General features: G+C 42.5%; 1 protein-coding gene across 1 annotated transcript in view; it reads left to right on the top strand.

Moving 5' to 3' along the window:
- The window catches only part of LOC109935201 (endoplasmic reticulum metallopeptidase 1), a gene marked incomplete at its 5' end in the record, with an annotated part of 32,232 nt that extends 21,286 nt beyond the window's left edge, over nucleotides 1-10,946 (top strand). The window contains 4 exons of the mRNA XM_048592253.1: nucleotides 129-328; nucleotides 467-582; nucleotides 7,966-8,129; nucleotides 9,262-10,946. Of these exons, the coding sequence (XP_048448210.1) occupies nucleotides 129-328; nucleotides 467-582; nucleotides 7,966-8,129; nucleotides 9,262-9,426 (645 nt within the window). The remainder of the gene's footprint in view (nucleotides 1-128; nucleotides 329-466; nucleotides 583-7,965; nucleotides 8,130-9,261) is intronic.
- Between the last annotated feature and the right edge of the window lie 1,620 nt (nucleotides 10,947-12,566).

Consider the following 12,566-nt stretch of genomic DNA (forward strand, 5'->3'; position numbering starts at 1 on the left):
AATTAAGTAAAGTGTACTTTCACTTGAGTTAATTCTTATATGCAATTTGGTATGAATCTGAATTTTGGCACAACTGCTGTTTTATTGCACTTAGCAAAATGTTAATTTCTCTTACTCTTCCACTTCAGCATACAACAAGGATGTTCCATGATCTTAATGGAGAAATAAGCAAGAGAGATTCAGGGATATGGATTAATGGATTTGATTATACTCTTATGTCCCATGTTACTCCACATATACCTGAAATAAACAATACAATAAGAAGTTCATGCGAGAATGCCCCTTTTTGTGGTTTTCCTTGGTTTTTACCTGTCCACAACCTTATCAGGTGAGGATTCCTCTCTCAAATGTTGTCTCTTGTTGGGATCAAATGTAGACGTCATGATATAAATTTGCATTTGTCATGTAAAAATACTGTTGTACTAAATGTAACATTTTTATTCATTGGCTTCTTACTGTTGTCCAGGAAAAACTGGTACTTGCCTGCTGCAGAAATTTCACCCACGACACCTGTTGATTTCAAACTGATTTCCAAGTACAAGATGCCTTCAGGATCTACAAAATTGAACTTTGAGGTGACAGGTATAAAAACCACTGAATGTTAGCTTTTGCATCAAGTACAATCTGATATTCTTAAGTTGTTCCTTACGACAGATCATTAGTGTTCCTACAAGTTCTGCATTTAATGGAAAAATCTAAGCAACAGAAAGGAACGAGGATTTAAAATTGAAGAATCATGCAAGGTTATTGACTTGAAGCATTAACTGAGTTTTTCTGTCCAAAGATGCTTTGACAATATTTTCTGATTTATTTCAGATTCCAGCATCTGCACTTTTTTTAACTTTCAATGAAACTCAAGACTTGGCATCACCAATTCTACACCACTTTCTTTAACTTCACATCTCAGTATACACGTTACTGTACATACGATCAAGAAACAATAATAGGCCATTTGGCCCTTTGAGCTTGCTCTGCCATTCAATAAGATCATGGCTGATCTGATTTTAATGTTAACTCTATAGTCCTGCATAGCCTTGATAATCTTTCATGCCCTTGGTAATCAAGACTATCTTCCTCTGCCTTAAAAATATGTATTGTTTATGTGTGTTTATAGAGCTGTGAGCTAGTTGTTGTATGCAACTTTAGCTGTCTTAATGTTTAAAAAAAAGTTCATCCTCCGTATTTTGCTAAAGAAAACTGTTAGAACAAGTAATAGACATTTTACTATTCCCGCAGAGATATTAAGAACTGCCGATGCTGGAGTCTGAGATCACAGTGTGGAGCTGGATGAACACAGCAGGCCAGGCAGCATCAGAGGAGCAGGAAAGCTGACATTTCGGGCCGGGACAAGGGCTTTGTCTCTCCTTGTCTCCTTATGTAAGATGTACTGGCATTGGAGGCTGTCCAGAGAAGGGTCACTAGGTTGACAAGGGTCCTGACCCAAAACGTCAGCTTTCCTGCTCCTCTGATGCTGCCTGGCTTGCTGTGTTCCTCCAGCTCCACACTGTGTTATTACTACTGCCGCATTGGCTTTGTTGGCTCTGTGATATGGTAAGGTATTGGAGGCAGTCCAGAGAAGGGTCACCTAGGTTGATCCAGGTATGGAGGAGTTGTCTTCCGAGGAGAGATTAAATAAATTGGGCCTGTACTCATTGGAGTTTGAAAGAATGAGAGGTGACCTTATTGAAACATGCATGATTCTTAGGGAACTTGACACAGTAGGTGTGGAGAGGTTGCTCTCTCTTATGGGAGAATCTAGGACCAGAGGGCATAATTCAGAGTCGCTGAGTAAGGATAGAGATGAGGAATTTTTTCTCAGAGGGTGGTGAATCTATGGAATTCTTTGCTACAGAGGACTTTTAAGGCTGGATTGTTAAGTATATTCAAGGCTGAAATAGTCAAATTTATGTTCATGAAATTGGGGTTATAGGGAAATGGCAGGAAGTTAGAGTTGAGGATCATCAGATCAGCCATGATATCATTGAATGGCAGAGCAAAATTGCTTTGCTGAAAGACCTACTTCTGCTCTCTCCTTTTCATGGCCTTTTGTTATGAATAGGATCAAGTTGTATGCAGGATGTATTTGTTTGAACGCCCTGAGTGCCCTTCGGGTGTTGCCTTGAGTAATTACTGTTAAAAATTAAGATGTTAAACATTGCTTTACTTGGCTTGTATCATAGAGTCATGGAGGTATACAGCACAGAAATAGGCCCTTCAGCCCAACTCGTCTATGCCAATCAGGTTTCCGAAACAACTAGTCCCACTTGCCTGCATTTGGCCCATATCCCTCTAAACCTTTCCTATTCATGTACCTGTCCAAATATCTTTTAAATCTTATAATTGTACCCACCTCTACACTTCCTCTGGCAGCTTGTTCCATGTACACGCCATCCTTGATGTGAAAATGTTGCCCCTTAGGACCTTTTTAAATCTTTTTCCATCTCATCTTAAACTATGCACTCTAGTTTTGGACTTCCCTACACTGGAAAAAAGACTTTGGCTGTTCACCTTATCTATGCTCCTTGTGATTTTATAAACTATCGGTTGGTCTCTGACACCCCAGGGAGAAAGTTCCCAGCCTCTCCTTATAGCTCAAACCTTCCAGTCTCAGTAAACTTGCAAAAAAGATTTACTTTAATAACATCCTTCCTGTAGCAGGGCAACCAGAATTGTACGCAGTACCCCAAATGTAGCCCCACTAATGTCTTGTGCAGCGGTAACTTGATATCCCAACTTCTGTACTCAATGCTGTGACCAATGAAGGCAAGCGTGCCAAACACTGCCTTCACCACGCTGTCTACCTGTGATGCCACTTCCGAGGAACTGTATACCTGCACCCCTTGGGGTAGCTGTTTAACAATACTCCCCAAGGTCCTACCATTAACTGTGTAAGTCCTGCCCTGGTTTGTCTTACCAAAAATGCAACACCATGCATTTATCTAAATTAAACTCCATTTGCCATTCCTTGGCCCACAAGCACAGTTCATCAAGATCCAGTTGCACACTTTTAGATAACCTCCTTTGCTGTCCACTATACCACCAATTTTGGTGTCCTCTGCAAAGACTAACTGTGCCTCCATATTTGCATCCAAATTGTTTATATACGTGACAAACAGCCACAGATTCAATACTGATGCTTGTGGCACACCGCTGGTCACAGGCCTCCAGTTTGAGAATCAACCCTCCACCACCACTTTGTCTCATACTGTCAAGCCAATTTTGTATCCAGTTAGCTAGCTCTGTCTGGATCCCAAGTGATCTAACTGTGCTAACCGGTCTACCATGCGGTACCTTGTCGAAGGTCTTGCTAGAGTTCATGTACACAACGTGTACCACTCTGCCTCGATCTATCTTCTTGGTCACCTCTTCAAAATCTCAATCAAATTTGAGGGATACTATTTCCCATGCACAAAGCCATGCTGACTATCCGTAATCAGTCCTTGACATTCCAAATGCATGTAGATCCTGTCTCTCAGAAACCCCTTTAACAACTTGCCCACCATTGATGTTAGGCTTACTACTGTGTAGTTCCCTGGCTTCTCCTTGCAGCCTTTCTTAAATAATTAGCCTCCCTCCAGTCTTCTAGCACCTTACTCCTGGCTGTTGATGATACAAATATCTCCGCTATGGGCCCCGCTATTTCTTCCCTAGCCGACCGTAATGTCCTAGGATACACTTGAGGGGCTGTGGATTTATCTACCTTTTGTATTTTAAGACCTCTAGTACTTCCTGTTCTGTAACGTGGACTCTTTTCAAGATATCACGATTTCCTTCCGAATTCCCTAGCTTCCATGATTTTTTCCACAGGACAAGAAATATTGGTTTAGATTCTCACCCTAGTTACTCTCTTGCCCATAATACACTTGCAGAATCTCTTTGGTTTCTCCTTCTCCTTCACCTCTCCTGAAGCTTTCTCAATGTCCCCTTTTTGTCCTCCTGTTTTCCCTCTTAAGTGTACTCCCACACTCCCTAAACTCCTCAAGCAATTCCCTTGATCCTAGCTGTCTCCTTTCTCTTGAGCCTGAATATCTCTATTCAAGTGTTCCCTATTTGTGCCAGCCTTGCCCTTCACACTAAAAGGAACATGCTGGCCCTGAACTCTTAGCTTGCTCTTGAAAGCCTCTCACTTGCCAGAAGTCCCTTTACCTGCGACTAGCCTCCCTCAATCAAATTTTGAAAAATTCCTGTCTAATACCATCAAAACTAGCCTTGCCCCAATTTAGAGCTTCTAGATTAGATCTATCCTTTTCCATAACTACTTTATGGTCGCTGGTCCCAAAGCATTCCTCCACTAACTCCTCAGTCAGTCAGTCACCCTGCCTTATTTCCTAAGAGGAGGTCTAATTTTGGCCCTCATCTAGTAGGGCATCTACATATTGATTGAGAAAATTTTCCTGAACACACTTAAATTACTCCCCAACCAAGCTGTTAACGCTATGGCAGTCCCAATCTATCTATGGAAAGGTAAAATCCCTTACTATTACAGCCCTATTGTTCTTACAGCTATCTGCAATCTTCCCTACGTATTTGCTCCTCAATTTCCTGCTTACCACTGGCCATCAAAGTGATCATCCCCTTATTTTTCAGTTCCACCGAAATAGCCTCACTGGACAATCCCTAAGGAATATCCTGTCTAAATACTGCCGTGATGCTTCCCCTAATCAAAAGCGCTGTTCTTCCTTCTATCCATCCCATAGCATCTGTACCCCGAAACATTGAGCTGCCAGTCCTGCCCCTCCCTCAGCCATGTTTCTGTAATAGCCAAGATACCCCAGTCCCATGTACATATCCATGCCCTGAGTTCACCTGCTTTACCTGTCAAACCTCTTGCATTGAAATAAATGCAGTTTAATTCATCAGTCTTCCTTTGCTCCTTGCCGTGTTCTTCCCTGCCTAATTGAGAAGGGGATAACCATGGGAGACTCCTGCACTACCTGCCTGCCTACCTCCCCTGGCAGTCAGTCCTCTGCCTAACTGAAGCTGCTGTTGTGACCACCTCCCTGAAGCTATTATCCATCACACTGTCTGCATCCTGTATGCTCCTTGGTATGTCCAACTACTGCTCCAACCAATCTATGCAACCTGGACCTCTTTGTTGCTAACTGTCAATGTGACACCAACGCCTCAATTTCTCCACACCCCTCACCCTCTCCAACCTTTCCTCCTCTGAATGTGCAGCATTCCACTCTCTCCGCACCAATCCCTGCTTCACTATCGAACCTGCTGACAAAGTTGGGGCGGTGGTAGTCTGGAGGATGGACCTCTGTTGCAGAGGCCAAACACCAACTCTCCAACACCACTTCCTGCCTGCCCCTTGATCATGACCCCACCATGGCCCGTCAAGTCACCATCTCCCACACTGTCCATAATCTCATCGCTTCCGGTGACCTGCCCTCCACCACCTCCAGCCTTATAGTCCCCAGCCCCGCACTGCCCAGTTCTACCTGCTCCCCACGATCCACAAGCCCGACTACTGCAGCCAACCCATCGTCCCCATACGCTCCTGCCCCACCAAACTCATCTCTTTCTACCTTGACTCCATTCTCTCCAGCTTGGTCTAGGCACTCCCCACCTATATCTGGGACACAAATCACACCCTCCACCTCTTTGGAAACTTCCAGTTCCCTGGCCCCCAGTGCTTCATCTTTACTATGGATGTGCAATCCCTATACATGTCCGTACCCCACAAGTCCAGCGTACAGGGCCTCGGTTTTTCCCTCTCCAACAACCAATACTCTCCTCCACCTTGCCAAACTAGTCCTCACCCTCAATAACTTTTTCTTCAATTGTTCCCACTTTCTCCAAATCCAGGGGGTTGCCATGGGCACTTGCATGAGCCTCAGCTACACCTGCCTGTTTGTTAGTTAGGTCAAACAGTCTGTCATCAGTACATACACCAGTACTGTTGCCCAACTCTCCCGCTGTTTCATCGATGACTGCATCGGTGCTGCATCCTGTATCTGAGCTGAACCAGAGCAGTTCATGGACTTCGCGAACAACTTCCACCGTGCCCTCAAATTCACTTGGTCTGTCTCAGACACCTCCCTCCCCTTGCTTGATCTCTCCGTTTCCATTTCTGGTGACAGTTTATGGACCAACATTTACTATAAACCCACAGATTCGTATAGCTACCTAGACTACACCACCACCCACCCGATATCCTGCAAAAACTCCATCCAGTTTTCCCAATTCCTCCATCTCGGTCACATCTGCTCCGACAAGACGTTCCACTCCCAAGAATCCTGGATGTCCACCTTTGTCAAACAAAGCTGTTTTCCCCCCTGCTCTGTCATCCAGATAGCCCTCCACCATTCCTCGCTCCACAACTGTTAACCACCGTCCCCCCTCCAAACATAATAAAGATAGGGTTCCCCTTGTCCTCACTTTCTACCCTACCAGCCTCTGCATCCAACGTTTTAACCTCAAAACACTTCTGCCAACTCGAATTAGACCCCACCACCCAGAACTCCTGATGTGTTCTTCTGTACATTGGTGAGACCAAACATAGACTAGGCGACTGTTTCACTGAGCATCTTTGCCTGGCCCGTAATGGCCAACCTAACCTCCCAGTCACTGCCCATTTCAACTCTTCCCCCACCCCCGGACATGTTCATTCTTGGCCTCCTCCGGTATCACAGCGACTCGCAATTAAAATTTTAAGAGCAACATCTTATCTACCGCCTGGGCCCCTACAGCCCAGAGGACTCAACATTGAGTTCTCCAATTTCAAATAACCTTCCCACCCATCCCTCGGCTCCCTTTCCAGCCCAACCTCCTCCCTTCTATTTCACCTTCTGATCCTTCCTTCCAGCCACCAACCGGATTCATCCCTCCCATCGATTAACCAGGTAGTACCTCCTACCAGTGTCCACATATCGCTACCATTCCACCACCCACCTTCCCCTAACCCCTCCTTATCTGCAGCTGCCCTATCCCCACATCCAGTCCTGAAGAAAGGTAATAGTTGAAACATTAACTTCTCCTATCCTGCAGATGCTGCCTGTCTTGCTGTATTCTTCCAGCCTCCTGTTTGTCTACGTTGGATTCTAGCATCTACAGTTCTTGTCTCTATGCAGGGTGAGGGGACTTGCAGCGGGACACGTTTCTTGCAGACGTAGTCACCAGAGACTCATGACTGCTCCCTGATCTCCCACGTTTGTAAAGAGGAGCATACCACTCCACTGACTGCCATCTCTTGCTCCTTTTAAGAACTAGTGTGTTTTTTCACTGAACCCCCTTTAAAGTTTAAGAACTTTAGAAGACATTTTTAAAAGAATAAATAAACCAGATAAGTCCATACCATTGCTAAATCAAAGACTTACAAAATAGTGGTTTAGAAATACCCATCAGGACTTACCAATTAGTTGCTCCCGTTTGTCCCACTCACTTTCTGAAGTGCTACATTTGGTCTGCTCCTGCCCCCACTAGACCTGTGGAAGTTGTAAGGAAAACAAGACGCAGCAATGCTCCTCCATTTCCCTAAACTCCCACACTGTCACCTCAGCTCCTAGCCTTTCACTCTCTGCAGTGAGCACGTCATGCTTGTAGCATTTTTAGGCCTTGCTTTTACAATCTAGGCCTACCCTGCTTCAAGAACCAGATTTAGCCAATTTACTTAACCAGCTTAATTAGTTGCCTCCATGTGCTACAGCATTTGGATAGCTTGTTTTAACGTTCCTTAGGTCTGAAGGAAACAATCTTAAATGTCTACCCTTCCGTTACTCTCAGTTTGATTTTAAGAAGGTAAAAGATTAAGATTAATGCCCTTAAACTCCCACAGACATTTCAGCTCCCAGCATTTCATTCTCTGCAGTTAGAACTCTGTAAAAGCAAAGTGGGAGGGAATTGTTTAGAAAAAGAATCTTGTTTTCAGTAATTTTATTTGAAAATATAATGCATTGTAGCTGAGTATCAACAGATTCACAATTTTTGTTTATGCCTGTCTATACCTTTCCATTTATGTAGGTCCCAGTCACATGACCCTTTACATTCGGCCACTTGAAGGATCTCACCTGATCCAATCATCTTTTGGGGATGGGACCTCTTTGTACAATAATTATGGTGATTACTTTGTTTTCTATTCCCATGGACTAAAGGCTCCAGCTTGGCAATTTTGGTTGGAGATGCAGGTAAACCAATTCATCCCCAGCAGCCTATATGCTTTGCCTTTCGGTATGAATTGAAATAACTGGGGTGGGAAGAAAGCATAGGACTTGATGCAAATTTGTAACTACACGCGTGCGCTCTCTCTGTCTCACACACACACCTTTGGCTGAATGCACTGATGAAGATGAGCCCTGACGGAGAATTTAGAGATCAGAATTATTTCAGATGGATAAAACTGCACTACGCTAAAACTGATGTTTTTTTTCAGCTGAGATAGCAGTGAATGCATGTGGGACCTCAATCTGTACTTTTCCTCCTTCCTTTTTTCCTTCAGTTAAAAAAGTTTCTGTAGTGCTCTTGTCCCTCAATATCTCATTCTGTCTGCCCACAATGCTATAATTGACATCTCAGGTTGAAACCTGTGGCATGTTTGATGGTGAGGATCATTTAGTCGGTGTTGGAGGGAGGTGGCGTAAGGACCCTGCCAACTCCACTTGATTAAATCTGGTGTCAGAAGGCTCTTGCCTGCCCTGCCAGTATTTGAGGCCCTTTAAGTGGAACATTAATGCCCTGTAAAGGGCCTTATCCTGTTCCTGCCGGTATTCAGTCAGTGGTGGGTAGGACAGTACCATATGGGGAGCCCAGTGAAGTCACAAGAGGCTTGCCGGGTTGGGTGCAACTCTCACTCAAAGGCACTTTGTACTTTGATCAAAGGACTTGTAGAAAGAACCACTTCCTGCCCTTGCTGCTGGTCTAGGGCCATGATGGTCTGATGATCTTAGACCTTGTGTGGCTATTCTAATGGAAGAAGCCACTGCCTCCTCGGTGGCAATACCATTTTGCAGCTGCTGCCCTATAGTCCACAGCTCTTGGAAGATGGAACTTTGACCTTGTATTGTTGAGCTTTCCAATACAACTAATACAATTCAGTCCAATATATTAGTCTTTTTTACAGTGATATTCTTGTGAATTGTCTGATTAGTGCAAGATGAAAAGTTTTGACAAAATGTCTTTCTTCAGCAATACTTTGGATTCTATTCATGAGTCTGTTCTTAATGTTTTTTCTTGATAGAACTTTAATAGATAAAATATGAAAATAATTTTCATCCGCGATATTCTTCCTCTGATTTTTTTCATGAACTGGTTCTTTTTCAGACACTCGACCCGATATCTGACAGTATGGTTGTTGTCGCTATAGCTTCTCATCATTTGTTTGGAGAAGATCAAAAAACAGCAGAATTGATCGCTCTCGAGCAGAGATTTCCTGAATGGTGCGTTGTGTCCAGTTGGTCCAGCTCTTACAACTTGTTTGTCTTCTAACACTCGGATTAAGTAGCTACCCTAGATGGAGGTAACTCCATTTGAGCAAAGTATGGCGTGGCTGGTCCTGGGACAAAGCGAATGTACTTCAAAGTATACTGTAAGGTGGTGCATTTTCACTTGTAAGATCACAAAGTATCTTGCATGCAAATGATCAACTCAAATGTCAGTAAATAATTTGCTAAAAATATTTATATTGAGGTTGCTCAGTGTAATTGTCAATGAGGCTGGTGTTTTACATGTGAAGAAATGTTTGAGCAAGTCTGAAGCAATAGACAGCTGCTAGGCTCTCCTGGTCTAAAAAAAAATCTAAATCCTCTTCTTAACTCAGCACAATCTTCCACAGCCAGCCTCTTAGTGCCCTGGCACCTTTTGGACCTCCGGGATCCTTGTTCATTGTGACATGAAGATCACTCGAATGGGTAAATAACTTAAAAGGGTATGAATGTAGATGTGCACATACACTGAGTTAACTGTGTTCTCTTGGTATTCATGATGTATAATGAATACATTAAACAAAACATAGTAATGTGTAATTCAAACATTAATGTAAGTTGAGTGTAGTGAATATGAACAAATGAGGTGATAGTAATGTTGGTATAAAACAAATTAACTAATCACCTCTACTTTCTTTCAAATGCAAAGGATTTGAAATATATGGGCCAATTAATCAAATAATAAGTTGGGATATTTTCAGTTAATTGTTTTCAGGGAATTCTTGAAAAACCCAGAGGATTAAAAACTGCCCCTCATGATGACTATGGGTTAATTGCAATATTGCTGTTCATGCTTCTGGTAATAAAATTTAACAGGAAACAAGTCTAGTGAGTAACTTGTGTCACCATGAGGTTACCTGGGTGTTATCTTGTAACAGGGCTAGCTTTGTTTTCTTCTCTGTCTGACATGTCTGAGTGGGGTAGATCGAGAAGACTACACAAGTGGACTTGAACTGGTTCTCAGCCATTGGTGCTGCAGATAATCAAATTCACTAGTTGCAAACAAGCAGGCCACAATGGAGATCATCTCAACACTAGGGCTGCATGAAATTTTGAACACAGTATAACATAGTACAGTGCCAGTATGTGTATATTCGGATGTACATAACGCAAGTTCATTAAGAACTCATCATAATTGATTCTCTTTATGGTCTGGAACCATATTGTCATCTTGAATATAGCTTGATAGGCATTACTGTTAAAACCAAACTACTGATGGACAGGAACTCCTTTTTGTTCCTCAACTCGTTTCATGTTTGTATGTTCCTCAGGGCTCCTTAGCACGATATTGTACATTGATTTTACACTGAGCACTGCTTTGGTGGTTTACATTAAGATTTCTAAATAGAATCAAAAGTAAATTGTTTCCTATGTTATTTCAGTATGAAATTTCTTTTGTACTGATCTATCTTTCAGGTCTGAATCAAGTGCTTAATATTTAATAGGACTTTAATAATGAAAATGGCACTGATCATTGAGTTTAAACTGGAACAAAAACAACTTACATTAAATTGGTGTAAATGACTTCCAATGTTTTGGTGGTTTTATTAAGGTTTTATACATATTCAACTGTTGAAAGTCATCAGATAATCTTTGAAGGCTATCGATTGCCTACATACATTCAAGCTTTTTAATGTATTTTCCCAATCCACCGCAGCCAATTTGTGCATCATGCTGTAATAATTTCCCTTATTAATTTTAACATCCTTGCTTCAGAATGAATTACCTCTTCCAGGCATAATGTAAAATTCAATCATATTGTGATCACTCATTTCTAAAGGTTTCTTTAGAACAAGATTATCAATTATGCCTTTGATTACATAATTCTAGATCTAAAATAGCGTTCGTCTAGTAAGCTTCTCAACATGTTGCTCCAGAAAACAATCACCAGAATACTGCACAGATTCATCCTCCCACTGCTTTAGTTCAGAATTAGTTTACCCAGTCTCTATGCAGATTGATGTCACCTGTGATAATGTTGCCCATGCTATATGATTCTCTCATCTCCTAATTAATACCATGCCCCACTGTACTGCTACTACTATTTGACAACCAATAAATAGCTCCAACCAATGTCTGCTGCTCCTTGCTTTTTCTTAACTCCACCCAAAGAGATTCTACATATTGTTCTTCTGATCTGAAATCCTCTTCTACAAATCTAATAATCCCATTCCTAGTATCAGCACAACTCTAAATCCTTTTTCTTCCAGTATGACCTTCCTAACTATCAAACACCCTTGAATATTCAATGCCCTGACCTCGTCACCATGCAGCCATGTTTCTATAATGGCAATTAGCTCAAACCCATCTATCTCAACTTGTGCCTTTAGATTGTACACCTTTTGTGAATTCTGCATGCATATGTAAAGTGCTTTATTTTTCCTGTTTTCTAGTCCTGTAAGCATCATTTTGACTTTATTTTAACAACGTCCTTCTAATTTGGGTTACCTCTCAGGTTCCCATCACCCTGACAAGTTTGTTTCAGCCCACCCCAATAGCAATAGCAAATTTCCTTGAGAATATCAGTACAAGTCCCATCTGCCCTAGAACCAGTCCCAATTCCTCAAAATCTAATGCTCCCCCCTCCATACTAGTTCACCAGCGACACATTAAATTGATCAAACTTCCTGTTCTTAGATTCACTAGCATGTAGGACTGGGAGAAATCCTGAGATTACAGCTCTTGAGGTCCTGCATTTTTATTTCCTTACTAACTCCTTGAGATCTGCCTTCAGCACCTTTATCTGTCTTTCTACCTTGTTCCAATGTGGACCATGACTTCTGGCAGTTATCTCTCCCCAAGAAGGATGTTCCGCAGTTACTCTGTGACATCCTAGACCCTGGCATCAGGGAACATATTACATTCTGGAGTCACATTTTCTGCCACAGAAACACCATGAAGTCATATTTAACCCTACACAGATGCTGTCAGGCCTGCTGAGTTTCTCCAGAACTTTCTAATTTTATTCTTTCAAGGATGCCTGGAATAAAGAGGAAATAGTGGTCACCTGTTCATGGAATATTTATTATGGTCAGTGGTTAGCACTACTGCCTCACAGCACCAGGGATCCGGGTTTGATTCCGGCCTCCAGTGACTGTGTGGAGTTTGCACATTTTCCCCGTGTCTGCGTGGGTTTCCTCCAGG

The sequence above is a fragment of the Rhincodon typus genome, unplaced genomic scaffold (assembly GCF_021869965.1).
Source record: "Rhincodon typus isolate 14 unplaced genomic scaffold, sRhiTyp1.1 hic_rhity00000894, whole genome shotgun sequence".
Taxonomy (NCBI): Eukaryota; Metazoa; Chordata; class Chondrichthyes; order Orectolobiformes; family Rhincodontidae; genus Rhincodon; species Rhincodon typus.